At 61.1% G+C, this 21513-nt stretch overlaps 1 protein-coding gene across 4 annotated transcripts in view; it reads right to left on the bottom strand.

Annotated features, from left to right (window-relative positions):
* The window catches only part of LTBP4 (latent transforming growth factor beta binding protein 4), a 34274-nt gene that overhangs the window by 1889 nt on the left and 10872 nt on the right, over window positions 1-21513 (bottom strand). For 2 of the 4 annotated variants that reach the window (XM_066638941.1, XM_066638940.1), the window contains 26 exons: window positions 17118-17345; window positions 16206-16435; window positions 15780-15885; window positions 15207-15281; window positions 12861-12983; window positions 11738-11902; window positions 11257-11415; window positions 10889-10975; window positions 10634-10765; window positions 10114-10239; window positions 9906-10031; window positions 8850-8975; window positions 8415-8540; window positions 8202-8327; window positions 7988-8113; window positions 7721-7843; window positions 6538-6669; window positions 6014-6145; window positions 5763-5888; window positions 5518-5664; window positions 4600-4815; window positions 3459-3533; window positions 3111-3239; window positions 2749-2898; window positions 744-896; window positions 5-388 (listed from right to left, as the gene is read on the bottom strand). In XM_066638941.1, the coding sequence (XP_066495038.1) occupies window positions 5-388; window positions 744-896; window positions 2749-2898; window positions 3111-3239; window positions 3459-3533; window positions 4600-4815; window positions 5518-5664; window positions 5763-5888; window positions 6014-6145; window positions 6538-6669; window positions 7721-7843; window positions 7988-8113; window positions 8202-8327; window positions 8415-8540; window positions 8850-8975; window positions 9906-10031; window positions 10114-10239; window positions 10634-10765; window positions 10889-10975; window positions 11257-11415; window positions 11738-11902; window positions 12861-12983; window positions 15207-15281; window positions 15780-15885; window positions 16206-16435; window positions 17118-17345 (3828 nt within the window). The remainder of the gene's footprint in view (window positions 1-4; window positions 389-743; window positions 897-2748; window positions 2899-3110; window positions 3240-3458; window positions 3534-4599; window positions 4816-5517; window positions 5665-5762; window positions 5889-6013; window positions 6146-6537; window positions 6670-7720; window positions 7844-7987; window positions 8114-8201; window positions 8328-8414; window positions 8541-8849; window positions 8976-9905; window positions 10032-10113; window positions 10240-10633; window positions 10766-10888; window positions 10976-11256; window positions 11416-11737; window positions 11903-12860; window positions 12984-15206; window positions 15282-15779; window positions 15886-16205; window positions 16436-17117; window positions 17346-21513) is intronic. The other 2 variants (XM_066638939.1, XM_066638938.1) reach the window with 2 other exon arrangements.

Genomic DNA, 21513 nt, shown 5'->3' with positions numbered 1-21513 from the left:
TCACCGTAGTCTTCGCTGGCCCTACTCGGCCGTTCGGAGTAGGGACTGCCACTGGTGCGTGATGGGTAGCCCCACTCTGGCTGGGGGGGACTGTGAGGCCGGAACCCTCCGCCACGTGGGGCCTCTGCCAGTCCCTGTCGCTGAGCATCGCTGTAGGGCAGGTCCTCAAAGTCGGGGGCCTCATAGGGCAGTGGGCCGTAGAGCGAGTCCCGGGGGAAAGGGTCATAGTCAGGAAGGCGGGGGGCTGGCCGGGGTGGTGGGGCGAAGATCTCCGGGCCATAGGGCAGGAACTCGCCACCCCCGTACTCAAAGGGCGTCGCCAGGCTCCCTGGACGCAATGGCCCATAGCGGGGGGGCCGGAGGACGTTGCACAGGGCCTCAAAGTCATCTGGGAAGGGAAGAGCAGCAGTGGGGCGGGGGCTGCAGGGGCTCCTCTGCCTCCCACACAAGCAGTCAAAGGGAGGAGGGGGCTTCAGCTGGAGACACGTTTGAGTTTTGCTGCGTACACCCAACTGTATTATGAGGCACAGCCCTCCCCCCACTCAACACCCCTTGCCAGTGGTGCCCAAGGGCTGTGCCTCCAGAGACGCCTGGCTGGCCAACACGGGCCCAGGAAACTAGACTAGCTGGAGTCCCCGATTCTGCCCTCCTGGGCTGTTCTGATGGGAATCCCCGACAGACGGGATGGCTGTCACAAGGAGAGGCAGCCTGTGTCCTGACGCCACCTGCCGGGGGGGGGTTACCTGAGTCGCGGGCTGGGCACAAGGCACAGTCCATGCTCCAGGCTTCCCCGTAGAGGCAGCAGCACTCGGTGTAGGTGACCCTGCGATCCAGGTGGGGGCGGCTACAGACCAGGTCTGGGCCCACCTCCTGCCAACAGACGGCCAGGTTGTCATCTGCAGGTGGGGGGGGGGGAGAGAGAGAGAGCCCCAGAGTGAGGAGGGAGCAGGCCAAACTCTGCTGGTAGAGTAGGCACAGAATTTGCCCCCCTCCCCAACAGCTGAGTGGGAGGAGGTGCAAGCAGGCAACCAAATGTGGGGGGAGACATCTCCCCTAGAAATAAGGGCCAAGGAGGACAGGGCTCTTTCTGTTGGAGAAAGGCCAGATGGTGGGCTTGGTTTAGAATGGCTGGTGTGGTGGAGAGAGTAGACGGGCAGAAGGCGGCAGGGATGCCACTCCTCCCCGCCCGCCCTCATGTCAGGCCAGAATCAGTGGCCTGTGCTGCCCCCAGGAGGGAAAGAGTGAGCGAATGGCCACGGAAGTGCCCTCCCAACAGCATGTGGACAGAGGGCTGGGGCATGTTCAGTAGCCCCAGGCAGGCAGAACTTGAAGCACAGCAAGGGCAGGGGGTGCCAGATTCATCCCTGGCCCAGATGCAGTCCCCCTGGGGCTCGGCCCTGTGCTGGACGCAGCCCTCCTTCAGCTGGACCAACTACTTGTCCTCCAGGATAGGCTCTGAGGCCTCATCCCCTGGCTCACATCACTATGGGGGCTGTGTCTGGCCAGTATCTGCAGGAGGCCTTGCCCAGTAGCTGGAAGCCAGAGGCAGACTCGCCCCCAGACCCCACAGAGGGATCCAAATTTTGCCCTGCCTGAAATGCTTCCTGGGCGCCTCTGCGGGACCAGGAGCCAGACGGTCTGCATGCTGGGGGGGGATTCAGGGAGACCGGCCTCCAGCAGTACCTCCTCTAGGGGCCAAACATCCACGAGGCTAGAAGGGGCCTCTGAGCCATGGGTCAAGGGAGGGCACTAGGATGAGGTCTGTTATCTGGGGTGCTCCCGGGGCATTTGGTGGGCCGCTGTGAGATACGGGAAGCTGGACTAGGTGGGCCTGTGGCCTGATCCAGTGGGGCTGTTCTTATGTTCTTAACTACAATTCCCAGGAAGCCTTGCAGGTCTCTCGTTATCTGGTGTGCTCCCTGGGGCATTTGGTGGGCCACTGTGAGATACAGGAAGCTGGACTAGGTGGGCCTGTGGCCTGATCCAGTGGGGCTGTTCTTATGTTTTTAACTACAATTCCCAGGAGGCCTTGCAGGTCTCTCGTTATCTGGTGTGCTCCCTGGGGCATTTGGTGGGCCACTGTTAGATACAGGAAGCTGGACTAGATGGGCCTGTGGCCTGAGCCAGTGGGGCTGTTCTTATGTTCTTATGTCAGGAATGGGCTAAAATGGGGCGGGGGAGGACTGGAATCATGAAGGACCCCTAGCTTTCCTCCATAATTTCAGCATTGCACAAGTGGCGGTCCTGACCACTGTGGCAGCCAGAGGCGCACACCCAGGAGTGCCGCTGCCCCACATGGAGATGCTGCCTCCTGCACCCGCTGCCACTCCATGGAGGCGTTCTGAGTGCCAGAGAGGCTGTGTGAAATCTTCCCGCCCCCTAAGGCCTCTGGAGAGTCTTCAAACATCAGTTCAGCTTTAGGGCAAAAACCAGAAGTGATTTTTAAAGGCCCCCTGGAGACCTTAGAAGACTTTCTGAGGGCCAGGGATGCCACGCACGGCCCTTGGCATGCCTCTGAGGGAGGCAGCGGGCACAGGCAGCCCTCAGGGTGGGACAGCTGGGATGGTGGCAGTGCCATGCCACCCGGCGTCACTTGTACCTCTGGACCCTCCCCCGGAAGGCCACTGTGTTGCACCTCTTCCCACATACACCAAATTAAGAGGGGGACTCATCCTGAGAGATGAAAAGTCAGCAATTGGGGGGTGACAAGCATGAGGAAGGGGCTCCTGTTGGTTTTGAAGGACTCACCCAGGCTCTGGCTGTCATTGGCCACGCAGCGGCGCTGGGAGGCATCAAGCACCAGCGGCGGCACACAGGAGCAGTAGTAGGAGCCCACGGTGTTGATGCAATGCCCCCCCACGCAAGGCTCCGCCTCTTCGTCAAGGCACTCGTCATTGTCTGCAGCAACAACAGGGGATGACTGCCCAAGTGCACGAGGGTCCCTTCGCAAAGCGGGGTCCGCCCCAGGACCTGGTGCCCACAGGGCAGTTGGCCAGGGGGCCACCTCCATTGACAGAGCTGGCAGAAGGGGCAAGGGGGCCCTGGTAGAGAAACCCTCGCTCCACCCCACCAACCCCCATGCAGGAGACCGAGGCAGGCAGTGGTCTCACCAACGCACTCCAGGTGCTGCATCTCGTAGAAATATCCATTGGGGCAGTAGCAGGCGTAGCCCGGGACCTGGTTCACACAGACCCCTCCCTTGCACACCTGGGCGCTGAAGAGGGCGCACTCGTCCACATCTGTGCAGGTGGAGAAATGGGGGTGATCAGGGAAAGGGTCCAGGAGAGGCAGCACCTGCCCAGCAGTCCTGGCATGGAGGGCGTGTGTGTGCACCTGCAGGTACTCCCCAGCGGATCAGCACTCCCCAGCCACAGCTGGGGGGGCAGACTGGGCTGGCTTGGGGGCCCCCATTCTGCACCAACTTCCACACCACAGCCCGAGAGAAACACAACTCCCACCTGTGACGGTGGAGGCACTTCCGGTGCCCGCAGCAGCAAAGCCGTTCCCATGAGGGCACAGGGTCTGGTACTCAGCTGGGGGGGGAGAAAGTGAGTTCAACAGCAGCCCTGACTGCAGAGCACCACACTCACACACACACACCCCACAGCCAGGTTAGCAGGGGCCTCCAGCAGCCCCCAAAGGCTGCACTCAAAGCAGCCCCGTAAACCTCTTGGCCTGCTCCACGTCCAGTGGCAGGATGGGGCTGGCATAACAAGAAGGCAAGGCTTGAGTCTGGCACGCTAGCTCCCCACCAACAGGGGTGGTTCTATAGGCATTCCACAACGCCAGCCCCCACCTGCAGGTACAGTCCGCACCCAAGCTGACCACCTCTGGGCCAGCAAGGCCAAGGGGGTGATGCGCTGTCCCTTCTTAGCAGTTGACCGAACCACCCTCTCCAGTCGTTCCTTTCCTGCCCTGTTTTTGCCAGGCCAGGTGGAATGAAGGCTCTGTCCAGAACTCCTCCCTAGCTGGTCTCTCACAGACCCCAAGCACTGCCCCCACCTCTCCCTCCCTCGCTGGTCAGGCATCTGGAGGGAGAGAGAAAGGGAAGCACCTTCTGTCCCTGAAGGGCTGAAGGCCAGGAGATGGGCCTCAACACCCAGGCTGAGGTGAAACCCAAGAACAAACATTAACCTCTTCCTGGCTTTGCCACAGAAATGGGGAGGAGTAGGGCAAAGGGGGAGGAGCCACAGTGGTGGTCTGCAGCATGGCTCTGGGCAAATGCCAACCTCCAGCCCAAGGAAGGCTCCTCTGGGACTCCAGAACTGGCACTTGGCCTCAGGAACTGCAGCGGATCCACGTCAAGGGACTGCTGGGGCTGCCAGTGACACCACCAGGAGTTGCTCGCCCACCCTGCTGCGTGGACCAGCTCTTGGGCCAAGCCCGCATCTCCTCTGATTTTGCAAAGCCAGGGCACTGGCTGAGGGGCTGAGAGCTTCAGGGAAGGGCAAAGGCACCCGTTGCAGCCCCCCACCCCAGGGAAGGACCCAGGAGGCTCCACTCAAGTGGAAAGTGTGGCCTTTGTGGTCAGCAAGGCAGAGCGGATGGGCACCCACCGAGCCACCTCCTCCCATGCGCCTGGGCTTCTCGTGTCATCACCTGTGCTGGGGGCTGGGCACACCTGAACGTGGCAGTTGATGCCCCAGCTGTGGCCCAGGCTGCAGCAGCACTCCGGGCGGGTCACATTCCAGGCCAGCACGTTCTCACAGGTGTGGGCAGCGTTGGGGTCATAGTAGCACTCACGACGGGGGCTGTCACTGGGCCCAGGGGGGCGAGAGGGTGGCTCCTGGTGCTGGTGGAAGCCTGAATCTCGAGCTGGGGGACAAAGAAAAGCAGGCCGTGGGAGGGGGCAAGACTGCAGGGCAGCGAGGCCATCACTCACCCGGTGACACTCCTTGGCAGCATCGCAGTACGAACAAAGAATAGCCCCCTTCAATCAACACATCATTCACTGTGGAACTCTCTGCCACAAGATATGTCACTGGTCACCCACTGAGAGGGCTTCAAAAAGGGGCTGAACAAATTGCAGGGTGGGGGGAAAGAGGGTAGATCTATCAATGGGTGACGCGTTGACTCTATGTAACCTCCGGGCGCAGTCTGTCTTTGAAGGTCACCTTCGGGGCGGGGGCAGAAAAGGCAGGTGGATTCCTAGAGGCGCCTGGTGTGGCCCACGGGGAAGCCGGATGCTGGCCGAACGAGAGGGACCCAGGAAGCCACTGTTGTCTGGGCCAGGACACCGAGAGCCCTTTATCTGGCAGCAGCACCTCAGGGCACTGGAAGGGGGGCTTTCCCAGCTCTGGCAGGGAAGCAGCAGGGGAGGACTTGCTCTGCCCTCGAGGGCGACTCTTTCCCTTGGGGGGCTGAGGTGCTAGGCTGGGGAGAAGAGAGGCCTTTGAGCACCTCTGCCCCCCCCCCGCAAAGGACAGGCCACTGACAAGCCCCTCCCTGCCCCCTGCCCCTCCAGCTCTTCTCCTTCCCCCACCCTCCGCCTTCCTCCTCTGTGCCCCTCCCTCTCACCAGCACCAGGAAGAGCGAGGACACAGCGCCTGGTCATGGGATCAAACTCCTCGCCAGCCCGGGGGCAAATGCAGAGAAAGGAGCCCTCCACGTTCTCACAAGGTGCTGTTCCACACACCCCCTGAAGCGTCTTGCACTCGTCCACATCTGTGAGGAGCAGACGGGGAGGCAGGGCGAGGCAGGTGCTCAGAATCCTTCCCCCTCCCCCCACCTGCCTCTGCTGGTGCGGGTGGGCTCCAGCCTACCTAGGCAGTGCCACCCGTCTCTGGCGCTCTCATATCCCTGGTCGCAGATGCACTGGAAGGAGCCTGGCAGGTTGTGGCAGACAGCGTGGGCACCACACAATGAGCTGTTCCTGCACTCGTCCACATCTGCAAGATGCCACACACCCCCCGCTCAGAGGAGCTGCCAGAGACACAGAAGAGGCCCCAGAAGGAGAGCCCTGCGTGGCCTGGAGGGGGGGCTACTGCCCGTCCCTCCCCCAGCCCCCACTCACCCACACAGTCCCCAGAGGCACTGGCCTGATAGCCCGTCTGGCAGCTGGCTCTGCAGAGGTAGGAGCCGGGGGTGTTCTCACAGTGCTTCTCCCCACACAGCCCTGCCCCATACACCTGGCACTCATCGATGTCTGAAACAAAGGGGAGGGGGGCACAGCTAAAGGAGCAGGACAGGCCAGCGGACGGGGAGAGCCACCCAGGGTCTTTTCCGGATGGGCCCCCCCACGAATGCCCAGTTCTCGCATTCTGTAAACGAGGCAGGGCGGAGTGTGCAGGTGTGTGCATCCCCCGCAGAAGGGAGCACCCTCCTGCCAGGCTCCGCGATGCCACTGTTGACTGTGGCAGAACCCACTGGCACCCCTGGGTGCCAGTTGCAACGTCCACATATGGGGCCAGACAGGAATCATAGGCAGGGCCCGTCTCCAAGGCAGAGGGAGCTGGAGTAGCCAACCCTTCCCCAACCCACCAACGCTCGCCTGCTCCTGCCGCCCTCTCCTCCCTGGGGTCTCCTGGTGGCACTCACCAACACAGTCCCCAGAGGTGTCGGCCTGGTAGCCCACCTGACAAGCAGCCACACAGCGATAGGAGCCGGCAGTGTTCTCACAGTGCCGGGTCCCACAGAGGGCCGCCCTGTACTCCTGGCACTCATCGACGTCTGCAGGGTAGAGGGAGAGAGAGCATAGGGCAGCAGGGGCCCTCGGGCAGGGCGGGGGGGGACTGGAGCAAGGGCAGGGGTATGAGGGGGCTCTAGGCAGCAGCAGCAGCAGCAGAGCCTCTTGGTTCTGGCCAACGGCAGGTGCTGCGGCTTCTGCTCCTCAGCAGGACTCCGGCCTCTGCCTGCACTGCCGGGGGGGGGGGGGGTCAGGGAGGGAGGGCCAGGCCTCCACCTGTCTTGTGCAGGTGGGCACTCACAAAACCCTCCCCTCCACAGGTGCAGAGCCATTGTTTGTATGGGGGGGCATGAGCACTACCTTAACTCCAGAGTTCCGATCAAGCAGGTGGGTAGACTTGGGCCCCCAGCGGAACTGGCCTCTGTGGCTGAGGTTTGCTGGGTGGGTAGACCTGGGCTCCTGCCTGGACTTGCACCCAGATCTGTCTGCCGGATAGACCTGGACCCTCATTCCACCTCTTCCAGGTGGGTGGACCTGGGCTCCCAGCTGTGCTTGGGCTGCTCCCCAACCCGGCAGATGGCAACACCCATGACCCCACACCTGCCCTTCCACGACCTCCAGTTGAAGCCTGGCTTGAGAGATGCAGTGAACCCGTGCCAGTGGCAACAGAGAAAAGGCATCGGGTGGCCACGGGCTCAGAGGCCTTTCCAAGGGGGCGTAGCAAACACGGAGGAGGAGGAGGAGGAGGGCTCGAGCCACGGCTGGCACAGGTGTGAGGGACGAATGGCTGGACAGGGCTGTGCATCTCTTGCTGGGGGAGCTCTGCCCTGGTGCCCTTTTGGGGGGCTTTCCACTGGCGGCTTTGAGAAATGAATCCCAGCCCTGGACCAACCTCCAGGGCACCAAAGCAAGGAGGTTACAGTCACACCACAGTTGACTGGCCGCTGCCACCGGTGAGCTCTGGGGGAGATGCTGCTGCTGCTGCTGCTGCTGCTGGGTATGGCAGGAGGAGCCCCCTCCCTCTGCTTACAAGGTGATGGGGTGGGCCAAGAGTTGTGCCCAGCCCTTTCCCCGCTCTGCTCCCCAGAACCTCACCCTCACAGGAGGCCTTGCTGGGGCTGCTGCGGGTGCCAGGCGGGCAGTAGCAGTCAAAGGATCCCTCCGTGTTGGCACAGTGCCCACCAGCACACTGGGCACTGCTCTGGCACTCATCAATGTCTGGTGGGAGGAAGGACGGAGGTCAGCACGGTGTGAATGCCCCCTCTGCCCCACCCTATCCAGGGTGCACACCCTCTGCAGACCCCTAGGGCCCCTCTAACACCATTCCAGCTGTGGTCATTCCTCACTGCCAGAGACTCTCACCCACACAGGAGGCTCCGTCGGGAGCGGTGGCGAAGCCCTGGGCACACAGGCAGGTGTAGGAGCCTTCCGTGTTGAGACACTCGCCCCGAGGGAAGCAGAAGTCGCCCTCCAGGCACTCGTTGATATCTGGGGGAGGAAAAGAAACAAGCAGTTGGTGGGGGCGCATCCTCCCCCACCCTGACCCCAAACTGCATTTCAGGTGGTCGGCACTCACCCACGCAGGACGCCCCGGAGCTGTCTGAGCGGTACCCCCGGCCACACTGGCAGTGGAAGGAGCCCTCGGTGTTGATGCAGAGCCCGTGGGGGCCGCAAGGCACCCCTCCCGCACACTCGTCCACGTCTGCAAAGAGGAGTGGGGCAGTCAGTGGCGGGGCAGTCAGTGGCGGGGAGGCTGCCTCCCCCAAGCTCAGCTTGCCTCCGTGCTCACCCAGGCACTGGTTCTCGGTCAGGCTGGCGCGGAATCCGGCGGGGCAGAGGCAGCGGTAGCCCCCGGGCACATTCTCACAGCGCCCAGAGCCGCAGGGTGGGGGTGTTTGCTGGCATTCATCCACATCTGGGGGGGCACAAAGGAAGAGAGCAGTTCACAAGGTGCTCCGCAGACCTGGAGTGGACCTTCTCAGGCCTGGAACGTCCACTGCCTCACCCAAAATGGCGCGGTAGGCCATGGAGAGGGAAGCACGCTATGGTCAGAGACACCTCCTGTCTCCTTTCTTTATTCCCACAATCCCTCACCTGGAGTTGGGACTGAGACCAAGGATGAGTTCTTGGCGTTAACCCTGGCAAAAAAGGAACCTGGAGGAGCAGTAGCTGCCCCCCCACCTCCCCAACCACACTGCCAGTTCCTCACTAGCCTCCCTCTTACCCACACACTGCTTTCCCAGGGGGCTAGACTGGTAGCCAATTGGGCAGGTGCAGCGGTGCCCTCCCGGCACATTCTCACACCGCCCAGGCTGGCAGATGGCAGGGCTCTCCCGGCATTCGTCCACATCTGGAAAAGAACAGCACAGCCTTGGCCTCCTCCTCAACACTCCACTCTGCCTCCAGCAACTCCATGGGGAGAGGGCAGGCACTTGGCGCCAGGGGCACTCCCACCACTAGTGCTCTCCAGGGTCACTTCCTTCTGCTGAAGCCAGTCTGGGAGCAGGAAGCCCCTGAGACTCGAGCAGACCTGAGTGAGCGGGGACTACCAGCTGTGCCTGTGCGCTTCCCCGTCTCAAGCTGCAGTCCTCCCACCTCCCAGGCAGCTCTCAGGAGGCAGGGAGCTGCTCTGGTGTGCTGGAGGGGGGACTCCGAGGCCGAGTGGCAAGCGGGAGCCCCCCTAGTTCTGAGGGTCTAGGGGTCTCCTAGGAGACCCCCTAGGCTGAGGGTCTCAGGCAGCCATTTTCCCTCCTCCCTCGGCTTGCAGGGCTGATGCCCAGGAGACAGAGGGGCAGCCCCCTGAGCACTTGGAGGGGGCGGGGCAGTCCCCAGCCTGGCTCCAGAAGGAGCACTCTCCCTTCCCCAGGGACTCAGGACTGGCAGGGCCAGGCTCAGGGGTACAAGCTCAGCATGTTCTCACAGTGTTCCTGGAAACACAGAGGGGGGGCTCTGGGAGCACTTTCCCACTGCTGGGGGAGAAGGGCGGGGCCACAGGGGCCATGGCTGCAGCAGCCCTCCACCCCCTCCCAGGCATGCCCCGCTTGCTGCCTGCTCTGCCGCAAGGGCCTTGGAGGCCGAACTCGGCCTCTCACCCTGCTGCGGCATCTTGCGTGCTGGAAACAAGTTCCTCCTCTGACCAACACCTGGCAGGTATAGTCTAGGCATAGGTATAGTCTTGTCATCGTCAGCCACTGACATAAGCCAGTATGGCTACTGGAGGGAGAAGTGCAGCTCTGGCCACCCCCCTCCTGCAGCGCCCTCCTCCTGCCCACCTCATTACCTTGGCACTCAGAGCCAGTGTGGCTGGGGCGATAGCCGGCGGGACAGGAGCAGCGGTAGGAGCCAGGGGTGTTGTGGCAGCGTCCACTGGCGCAGGGTGGGGGTCTCTTGGCACACTCGTCAATGTCTGCAGGGAAAGGGGAGGCAGGCGAGTCAGGCAGGCAGGAGAGGCACGCTCCAGGGGCAAGCCCTGCCCAACGCGCACGTACCTTGGCACTCTGCTCCTGAGGCGTCCGCCTGGAAACCAGCCCGGCACCTGCAGCTGTAGCTGCCCACAGAGTTCTCACAGTGCCCATTGGCACAGGGACGGGGGCTCCGCCGGCACTCATCCACATCTGGGGGGAGGGAGAAGTGAGAAGCTGCGAGGCGTATCAAAGCCACTGCCCTGCATGGCAGACAAGCCTCCCCACTCCGCTCACAGCACCCGCATGAGCTGGTGGCACTGGCCAGCCCCACGGCCCCGAATTCTAGGAGGAACGCAGGAAGTCAGGCTTGCGAAGCCACCGAATTTCGGTTCAATGCAGAAACTCAGTCCTGGAACAGAAGAGGTGTGGCTGCCACTGAGCTTGTGCAGATTCCCTTCTCAGGAACACGAGGGCTGGAACTCGTGAACTCCAAGCAGGGGTTGCACTTTTTCCAGAGATCAGCTCCTGGACAGCCCCAGCACTCCTCTGCTGCCCATCCCCTTACACGTGCGACCACTCACAGGCTCCACCCCGCCCCGCTTACCAATGCAGTGGGTGCCCTGAGGGCTTAGCCAGTAGCCCCGGTCACAGACACATGTGTAGCCGCCCTGGCGAGGGATGCAGCGTCCCGGGCCACACACCTGGGGGTTCCGCTCACACACAGCCTGCCCAGCCTCTGTGGGGGCAGCACAGCAGGTCAGTCACCTCCAGCTCCCTCCCTCCAGCCTATCCAGCCCCCCTCGCCCAGGGGCAGTAGCAACAACTGCCTGCCCACCCTGGGGACCTGCCCCCTTCAGACCTGGTGCAGACAGGCCAGGCGACTCGGTGGGCTCGTGCCAGGAAGATTGATGCTTCAGCAGGGTGGTGGGTGGGGGGCTCCAGGGCACTGCAGGGGAGACAGAGAGCTGGTCCACGAGGGGGCAACACCTTCCTGCAGTGGGCCATCAGCTTGGAGGCGGAGCTTCTGCGCCACACTCCACACCAGGGGCAGCCTGGCTGCCCCAGTCCTTGTTTGAAGGAGCAGTAGTTGGGAACGCTTTCCTTTCCTCCCAGGGAAGCCAGGCGAGGGGAGCCGATGCTGGGCCCCAGGCCTTGAATCCAGTGCAGGTGGGTCTGCCGGTCCCCTCCCCCACGCCTGGACAGCCCTCCTTCACCCTGGGAACCTACCGGCAGCTGGTGTTGCTGTGGTCGGGGGTGGCCTGGCTGCAGGTTGTCGGCCGAGGGGCACACGGGGCAGGTCCTGGCCCAGGAAGCGAGTGTCGAAGCGGAGGTCAGAAGCCGAGTAGTGGTAGCCAGGGCCGGCCGGGCAGTGCTCCTTAAATCCATCTGCCACGGGGGAGAGGGAGGTCAGAAGTGCTCAGCTGGGCCTAGCCAGCAGGGACCCTTCTTGGCCAGCATTCCCTAAAGGAGGCCACGGAGAGATCCTCACAGCAGGCCACAAACCAGGCATGGGGCAAGAGTCCTTCCCTGCCCTTCCACAACCCACCTGGGTCCAGCAGCTGGTATTTCAAAGGGGACACAAGAGAAGCAGAATCCACCCTTCTCTCCACTCCAGTGCTACTGGGGCTGCCAGACCCACTGCTTGCCTTAAAATGGCCCCAAGTCACAAGCCCCCCCATGCCCTCCACCGGGGGAGGAGGTTTCTCACCTGAGCCAAAAGGTGGGCAGCGCTCACAGCCGTGCCCCCAGGCCTTGCCCACCCGGCTGCAGCAGCAGATCTGTTTGGTGATGTTGCGAAGGATGGGGAGGGAACAGCCGCCGTCTCGCAGCACCCGGAAGCAGGGGCCCTTGGCCTCTGAGATCACATGGTGGGCTGTGGAGTGGGAAGGCAGCTCGTAAAAGAGGAGGGCAGCTCCTGCCTCATCCCCAGGCTCTTTCTGTTACTGCAGAGGCACAGCTAAAGCACATGAGCCCAAGTTCAGAACCACGCAAGAGATTTTGTCTGAGAGGATCAACCTCCTCCATTCCATCCTAGGCTGGGACCATTTCCACAGTCATGGCCATGCCTTTGACAGACAGCAGGTGGCAGCACTTGCCAGGCAAGACCAACACTGGATGGATCAGCATCAGGAACCCTTTCTGGAAAGCAACAGGGGAGGGAATGTGTGCTGGGGGCGAGACAAGAGCACTGGCAGAACACCACTAAGGCATGGACTGCACAAGGGGCAGGCAGACACCCTGGCCCACCTTCCCTCCCAAGGGCAAGTTCCACCAACACAGAAGCTGGACTGTGGAGCTTGCCCCACATCACCCCAGGGAGACTACCCCTGGGAGACTATCAGACGGGAGGTATGAGGGGACCCAAGAGGACGAGTAATGCGGGACAACGGAGGGGAGGAGACGATGGGGGGAGGTGCCGTGGTCTACGGTTGAGATTGGTAAATCTGCATGTCCTTTTTGCGCTGGGCATCCAAAGGGGCAAAGAAATAAAGGAGAAAAAGTCCACCAACACGCAGGGTGGGTCCGCTTTGTGCTCTCCAGAGTATACAGCGTCGCGGCTTATGAAAGGGTGAGAACCAGTAGAGACAGGTGGAAAAAACGGTGGGAGTGGTTAGATGGGGTGAATCCACCTACAACGTGATGTCTCTGTGTTCTAGTTAAACAGCTGATGTAATGTGGCTGTAGCTGGAAATGTAAAATGTGATTTCTTTCCTTTGTATTATTTATTGTAGCATGAAACTTTTAAAATCTATACCCCCCCCCCAAAATAAATCTATATTTCCCACATCACCCCAGGGCTCTGGGCCAGCTGTGCTCCTCCCCCAACTCACAGATGCAGCTGCTGCGGGAGGAGTCGAGAATGTAGCCCTCTCTGCAGACACAGGCAAAGCTCCCTCGGGTGTTGGTGCAGTCCCCATTGTGGCAGAAGCTGCCCTCCTGGCATTCATCCACATCTGGGGGAAGGAAAGAAGGGTGAGCCCCTGGGGGGCAGTCAAAGCCCCCCTTGCATCGTCACACCTGGCGGGAAGCACTGCCCCCCTCAGCACCCTCAGTCTCACTTTGTTCTTGTCCCAACATAAGAACAGCCCCACTGGATCAGGCCATAGGCCCATCTAGTCCAGCTTCCTGTATCTCACAGCGACCCACCAAATGCCCCAGGGAGCACACCAGATAACAAGAGACCTGCAAGGCCTCCTGGGAATTGTAGTTAAGGACATAAGAACAGCCCCACTGGATCAGGCCACAGACCCATCTAGTCCAGCTTCCTGTATCTCACAGCGACCCACCAAATGCCCCAGGGAGCACACCAGATAACAAGAGACCTGCAAGGCCTCCTGGGAATTGTAGTTAAGGACATAAGAACAGCCCCACTGGATCAGGCCACAGACCCATCTAGTCCAGCTTCCTGTATCTCACAGCGACCCACCAAATGCCCCAGGGAGCACACCAGATAACAAGAGACCTGCAAGGCCTCCTGGGAATTGTAGTTAAGGACATAAGAACAGCCCCACTGGATCAGGCCACAGACCCATCTAGTCCAGCTTCCTGTATCTCACAGCGGCCCACCAAATGCCCCAGGGAGCACACCAGATCACAAGAGACCTCATCCTGGTGCCCTCCCTTGCATCTGGCCTTCTGACATAGCCCATTTCTAAAATCAGGAGGTTGCACATACACATCATGGCTTGTACCCCGTAATGGATTTTTCCTCCAGAAACTTGTCCAATCCCCTTTTAAAGGCGTCCAGGCCAGATGCCATCACCAGATCCTGTGGCAAGGAGTTCCACAGACCAACCACACGCTGAGTAAAGAAATATTTTCTTTTGGCTGTCTGTCCTAACTCTCCCAACACTCAATTTTAGTGGATGTCCCCTGTCCCCTGGGCAGGAGGTCTGGTCTAGAGGGTAGAGCCTCCGTTTGCCTGAAGATAACATCAGAAGGTCGCCAGTTCGAGAACACCAGCAGCTCCCTGAATGGCGAGACCTTGAAAGCAGCTGACAAGCTGAGCCAAGTTATTCCATCTGCTCTTTGGTGTGAGCAAAAGAGCCAAGAGTGGTCCTGGCTGCCCTCCACGTGAGAGATGAAGGAGCTGCTTGTCATTCCTGCGTGGGAGGCACTGGAGGCCAGAAGTGAGACCAAACCAGGAAGATCCATCTGAAATGTTTTGTGGTTCTTGAAAGAGAGAACCGTTTATGATTGTAAAAATCCCCTTGAGGGATTTAGAGACACCTGCCTATGTAAACTGCCTTGAATAAAGTCAGATGAGTAATGTGATGACCAGTAAGGCAGTATATAAATACCCAGTTGTTGTTGTTGTTCTGGTGTTATGTAAGTGTAAAGAGAATCTCTTTATCCTTCCCATGCATAATTTTGTATGTCTCAATCATGTCCCCCCTCAGGCGCCTCTTTTCTAGGCCGAAGAGGCCCAAATGCCGTAGCCTTTCCTCATAAGGAAGGTGCCCCAGCCCAGTATTCATCTTAGTTGCTCCCTTTTGCACCTTCCCAATGTGATTTATTGTGGAACTATTTACATCCCACTTTTTTCATTCAAGTTGGAAAAGCAGCCCCCTCCGCCAATCTACTGGGACAATGACATTTAACTTCAAGCCAGCAGCAATCCAGTGAACCAGCAAGAGGGCCAGTGAGGGAGCAGATTATTTTTCCTCCCCCCACACGCCAAAGGCCCCTCTAGGCATCTGCTGGTGGGGCTGGGAAGGCTCCCCTCTATCCTCAGCCCTGGAGAGCTGCTAGAGGTCAGGTCAATGTGGGCAGCATCACGGCGGGTGGGTCTGACTCTGGGCAGGAGAGACAAGCACCGTAGCTGCTTTCTGGAAGGGGGTTGCACAGGTCTCTCCTGGTGGCGCTCCCAGCACCCAGAGAAGGCCTTGCCTCGGCTGAAGGCCAGCCTTGCCTCCTCCATAAGGTGGAATTGAGAAGGAAGCCACACCAGGAGCCCCCAAGGACCCTTTTGCATTCTGCTCCATTTAGACTCCCACAGGAACAGCTGGTTTCTGGAACTCCACCACAGGTTCTACCCTGCTGCTCAGACAGGTACACAGTGAAGCAGTCACAACATCCAGGACAGGTCAAGAGAAGGTTCACTGTGGCACTGCAGAGTATCTCAGGGGATAGTAGACCTGCCCACCCCAGCCAGCTAGCCCACCAGCCCCACTCACCAACGCAGGAGCCATTCTGCCGCCGGAATCCCTTGGGACAGGTCCCCTCGTGCCTCCCGACTGGACCAGAGTCCCCTGCGGAGGGATACAGCAGAACAAGCACTGGAGGGGGAACAGGGAGGCCACCCCCCAGCTGAAACCACATTGCCCTTCTGCTGCTGGGGGATCACTGCGCAAAAGAAGATTCTGGCCTAGATGGCACACCCCCTCTCAGGGCCTGACCATGCAACCTCTTTGCTCTCCTCTGTGATGCAACCCCACTGAGCCCCCCTCCTCTGGCACTGGGTAAAGAGTTAGAAAGCAGGGGTATCCCTTTCTTTTGCCCTCCTCTTGGCGTTAATGTTTCCTGCCCCATCACGGTGCTGGCAGCAGTGCAGGAAGTGCCAAGGGGCAGGGGTCTGAGTCTGGGAGCAACGCCCACTGCCCAGGCAAGAGGGTGCACAACCAACCCCCCCCTTCCCACACACCCATTTTTCTGCCCCCTTGCCCACAAGCCCTTCGCACTGCGCACAATCCTGTGGAGCAGCCCCGCTGGAGGGCTCCCTTCTGCTGCAGCAGCAGCAGCCGCCCTACCTGAGTCTCCAGAGGTGCAGGGAAGGCAGTCGTGGACCCCCCAAGCAAGACCAGCCCCACGGCAACAGACCTCACGGGTGCGCAGACCAGGCAGGGGAGCGCTGCACTAGAAGGGAGGGACGGGGTCAGCCAGGCGGAGTCCCCAGCCCAGCAACACTCTCCACCAGCAGGAGGCCCCGAGCCCAGGGAAGCCCAGCCAAGCCGGCTGCGCCTCTGGCAGAAGGGCTGCGGGCCTGACTGCTCCAGCGGGGGCATGCCCAGAAGGGGGTCCTTTCCCTGCGAGCGCGCAAACGGGCGGCTTGACCTGCACCCACCCGAGAGGGCGGCCCCGCACGAGAGACCCCGCCGCTGCTGGCTGCCGGGGCGGGACTGGAGGCAGCAAGGCCCAGCAGAGGCTGCTGCCTCCCCACCGAGCCCCACACGTACCTCTCCGCCACGCAGCTGCCGGAAGCAGTAGCCGAAGCCGGAGCCCTCCCCGTAGCCGCCTCCAGGCTCTCGGGGGCTGCTCTGGGCCAGGACGCTGTAGAGGGCCGGGCGGGAGAGCGGGAGGCTGTTGACCTCCCCCGCTGGCTCGTCGCTCACCCGCTCCACCTGGTGGATGGTGACGGAGGCCTCGGGCGGATGCTCCACATGGACATTCACCATCGACGCCACGCCTGGGGGGGACAGGGGGGAGGTCTCCAGCCACGGGGCTCTCCGATGCAGCTGCCCAGCCCCTCCCCCGCATGCATTCCGCACATCACCGACTGCAGCAGCAGCAGCAGCATCGCCCCCCGCGAGGAGGAAATGCATCTCTCTCCCCAGGACAGCTGGGCCCTCTGGCACTCTCTGTGGGGAGCCAGCTGAGCTCCATCTTGTTCCAATGGAGGTTGGGCCAATGCCCACCGCCCCGTGCGCAGGAGGGGTGCGCGCGCCTCACCTGGCACAGAGGAACACTGCCCATGCCTGTGGAGGTTCTGTTAAGTGTCCACGGTCAACAGATCACTCCTCCTTGCGGCCCTGCCAGCCCAGTCAGTCAACCTGACCTCGTCTCCACTGCCCAACACTGGTTTCTTTTCACCCCAGGCCAGTAGCTTCCGCGTCTCGTGGACACCTTCCTTGCCCCAGGTCATCTCTGCAGCCCCTTCCTGCCCACAGTCCCCTTCTTGAGCAGTGGTGCCCCAAACCAGCATCACACCTGAAAGGAGCTCTGGCCAGTGCTGAATGGCGGGGTGGGGGGTTACTGCCTGCGTGCCAGGCCCGACACTCCCACCCCCATCTTGCCTGCTGTGCCACTGCACCACAGCTCAGGTGTCCTCCCCTGCTACGCCCCCCACCCTCCCAGAGTCCCCCTCTCACCATCACGCTCCTCATGGTGGTTGGCGATGGGGAGGGTGTACACAGACTTGGCGGCGGGCTGTGCAGCTCCTGCAGACTGAGTGTCTGCCTCTCGGCGTGCAGGGGTCAGGCCAGGGGAGCGAGGAAGAGCTGGTATGTGGCAGAACTTGCCGGTCCAGGTGGGGGGGCAGAGACACTTGTCCTTCTTGAGACAGACCCCCCCGTTCTGACAGATGAGGGGGCACAGGACTGTCGGAGGGGGAGAGAGAAGGTCAGTGGGCGTAGTCCGGAGAGAGAGAGCAGGGGGTACTGGGGAGCCTTCTGGACCCCCCTCTTGTTCCTGGGACCCCTCTGCTTAAGCTTGTTCCCCACCTCCAGACTCAGGCCCCCAAGGAGCACCACCTAGCGCTCACACCAGAGCTGCCACTCCCCCGGGAGAAGCCTGTCTGGACTGGCAGATTCTTCCACAGAGCGCTCTCCCCCAGGAGGCCCCCCTGGCTTCAGGCAAGGCCTTCCCGCTTGCCACCTGAGTTGACCTCAACAGGTACCTCAGACGAGCTCTTTCCCTGCCCTCCTTGCTCTCAAGGTTCGGCCAGTGATGCCTTTAAGCCATTTACTGCCTTCTTCATTTTATTGTACTTAGGATTGTTTGTGTGGAGGAGGGCAGAATAAAAACATCTGAACTAGATATGCGTTGTGGATGACTTCTCTGGCCCCCCACCCATTTTCTGCCTCCCCCCCATGCTAGCCCAGCATCCTCAAAGCTGCCAGGACCCCCCACCCCCACCCTGCAGCAGCTTTCATCTGTTGTCGGACCCCAGTCCCAAGCAGCCACTTGGCTAGATGGTCACCACTCCGGCTCTGGCTCCGGGCTCCCCCAGGGATGATGGTTCCAGGCCAAGGCCCCTGTGGAGACAAGTGCAGGCCCACCAACTGGGCAGCCAGTCTGCCAAAGGGGTGGGAGGGGGTTGCCTCTCAGCCAGGCAGGGACGCGACAACATCACTCTACAAGCGCAAGGTGTTGGGAGCACGTGGCCAGGCCTGCCATTGGGACCCTCTGCTGCTCTGTACAGGGCACACCTGCCAGGAAGTCAGCAGGTCAGCAGCCCCCCAACATCGCCACTGACGGGGCCTGCATTCCTGGCTGGCACTGCATTTAGGGGCTGAATGTGCTGCTTGCTCTTTTCATTGCATGGCAGTCCGCACAGCGCTGCGGCTTGGGGTGCTCTGCTAGTCTGTCCCCCGGCTGCACTGCTGGCTGCTGCCTCAGGCTCTTCCTTCTCGCCTCCTGAGGCCATTTGGTCAAACTCAGGAACTCCCCCCCCCCCCGCGCGTGGCACCCTTTTCTCGACCTCCTTGCCCTGTTTTGTTTCTTTCTTGGTGTTTTGACAAATTGGGGATATTCTGACTTCTTGTCTGCCTAGTCCATGTTTACAAGTTATTCAATAGGTTGTCTCAACTGGCTGCTCACAGGATCTGATTGCTGGAATTTGATTTTAAGTAAGGAAGTGGGAAGTGCTGCTTTCCTGGGAAGGCAAAGCCCTGGGCTTTTGCCAGATAGCCCTCCTTACCCAGCTTCCTTAGCTTGGGATGCTGGAAGCAGACAGATCTACCAGTGCTGATCTCCCCAATTCAGCAGCTGAACCAGAAAGCAGAGAGTGCACTAAGCACACCACTAGGTGCTACTCCCCTCCCACATCCATAAGTGATGATAAAGTCACACTGAGATGTGCCTGATTCCCAACCTTGAGCACAGCTGCCACCAGGGGCCGCTCCTGGACTCTTGCTTCCCTAAAGCTCAGCTCAGGATTCAAGCTCCCAGGGGGGGGGGGGAGCGCGGAAGGGAAGAGCCCTGCACATAACAACTGGGGGCCAATGGAAGAACAGGGGAGACACAGAGAACACAAAGGGTGACCCAGTGTCCCAGGGAGACAATCCTGGAGTTGCAGCAGGAAGAGGAAGGCGTGGGACCCTGGCTCTTGGGGTAGGCTCTCCCAGCAGCCTTGGACTGGCCTCCAGAGGGTGTGGTGTGGGCATGCATGAGGCTTGGCTTGCTTGCGTCCCACTGATTTGCTTTTGGGAGCCTTTCAGGGGGGGAGGGAGCTTTGCTCCCTTCTTATGATGGGCCAAGATCTGGCCTGGATTGAAATGTGGAGGGGTCGGTAGAAGGTTGGGCTGCGAGACCTGTCACCCAGGGTCCTGAAAAGCAGCCATGCCCATGCTGCCCCCGCCCCAGGAGAGGCTGGGGAGGGCGAGACAGAGTCAGCTCTCTGGGAAAGCGCCCCGTTCCCAGGCACACTCACAGCTGGCCAGACAACCCCAGCTGTTCTTGGCCGGGACTGGGAATGCGGCCGCTGCTGGCAAGCGAGAGGGTGATGTGAAGCAGGCAGCCGGGTCACAGTTGGGCAGAGACCAATCTGGGCAGAGGGCAACCTGGCAGGAGCTCAGCACCGAGTAAGTCCAGATTGGGCACCACCCTCCACGTAAGGGGATGGGGGCAGCAGCTGCCCTGGGCCAGAGAGCAGGATGGTGGCAGAGCAGCCACAGCCCCCCACCCCCACTCACCGCGTGCGACAGCAGTCAGAACATCAGGCAGAGGCTCTGGATGGGCCACCCATGTAGGAAAACCACCCCCTGTGGGAAGAGGCACTGCTGGGAAAAGCCAAACTAGGACCCCCCAGCCCTGGCCAGGACTAGCGCAACCAACCCAGGCCCAAAGTGGCAGGGAGGAGGGCAGGCCGACTGCAAAGTATCACTTACAGTGCAAGGAGCTCTAGCTGACACCCCCTGCTCCACCCATCACGTGCCTGGCCAAATCCCCCCCCCACCCTAAGGTTCTGCCTGCAAACATGAGCTTCCATGAACCAGTGCGGAATGGGGCGGGTGCGACTTGGGCCAGCCTGGTCTCCGGGGGCAGCAGAAGGGCTGGGGCCACTGCAGTCGCTGCAAGGCAGGAGTGCCCTTGGCGTGGCTGCCCACATGTGCAGAGACCCCCTGCATTGGCAGGCAGAGGCAGAATCGAAGTGCCCGAGAGGGATGAGGAAAGGCCCCTCTGGTTTCAGCCACGGGGAGCGGTTGAATTGCTCCATGCCCAGCTATTCCAGGAGGGGGGCCGACTTCGGCCACCAAGAAGGCCTCCTCCCCACCCAGGTCAGCCTCTCTCCCCCAGGGGAGAAGTGTGGGCAGATGGGACTGTCTCCTCTCCACACGGCCACTTCCAAAAAAAGTGCTGTTGTCCCATCAAGCTCCGCTGGTCACCCTGCTCTAGCCTGGGGCAGAGTTAGGCTGTGGCCAAGGAAGCAGGTTGGCTGGCCTCCCCCTTCCTCACGCCAGGACTGTCACAGGGGCCTTGATCAAGGAGGCTGCCCAGAAACCTCTTTGCCTTTGGTGTTTTGGGGCAGGCTTTAAAGACAAATAGTTTCTTTATCAGAGGTTTTTAAACCGACGTCTTCCTGAACACGCCTGAGTGTTTCAAGGCTGTTTTGAGGACTCCTGGTAGAAAGCAGGGAGAGCGGGACAAGGGGACGGGAGACCGACTCCCGGGCAAGCAACTCAGGCGAACAGCACGCAAGTGGGACCAGGCCAAAGGCCAGTCCCCCACTGGCCCTACTTTGGACTGGCAGGCACCTTTCTTTTCTTTTCTTTTTTAAAAGCCCCCATCACCTTCGCAGACAGAAAAAGCAGGCCCCTGCTGGCTACTTTGGGCAAAACCCACACCAGACAGGCTGGCCTCAACCAGTCTCCCAAAGCCCAGGCAGGCAGGGGCGGCAGATAAAGCTGCAAAGAGGGGACTGCCTGCAGGGCTCCCAGGGAAACTGAGGCTGGGCAGGTGCTACCCACAGGGGGTGAACATGTGTGCTTTGCCGCGACCCGGACACCAGGGCTGACGCCCCCACTCGCACCTCCAGCCGGTCCCAAGGCTGCCAGCCAAGCAGCAGCTCCAGAGACCTGGCCCCCTGGCTCCCCCCCCCCAGGGCACTTTCCACAGCTGCCCCTCAGCCTGGACAGAAGTAACTGGGACTCTGGGTGTGGGAGGCCTTCCTCCCCCCTCCCCCAGCACAAAGCACAGCTCTTTCCGACAGCCTTTCCAGCTGGGCCTCCACCAGCCAGCTGCTCCCTTCCCCACCCAGCAGCCAGTGGGATGCCGCAGCAAGGCAGCACTTTCCCCACCTGGCAAGGGGGCAGTGCCCCTTGGTCCCCTCCCACCTTGGCCCAGCTGCAGGTGCTGAGGTCACAGCTGAAAGCCCCAGGCCCAGGTACAACTCGGGCCCCCTGGGAACCCCTACAGGAACCGAACTCCAGCTCTCCTGCGTTTGGGCACACTGACAATCAGCCCTGGTATATGCCCAGGCTGGGTGGGGAATACGGAGCAGCCCCGGGCCATGCCTGTCAAGCCCTGAAGGGCAGCCAGGCCCCA

The sequence above is a fragment of the Tiliqua scincoides genome, chromosome 10, assembly GCF_035046505.1.
Source record: "Tiliqua scincoides isolate rTilSci1 chromosome 10, rTilSci1.hap2, whole genome shotgun sequence".
In the NCBI taxonomy this organism is placed as follows: domain Eukaryota; kingdom Metazoa; phylum Chordata; class Lepidosauria; order Squamata; family Scincidae; genus Tiliqua; species Tiliqua scincoides.
The sequence above is the reverse complement of the archived record's forward strand: the minus strand, read 5'-3'. Positions and strand labels throughout refer to the sequence as shown.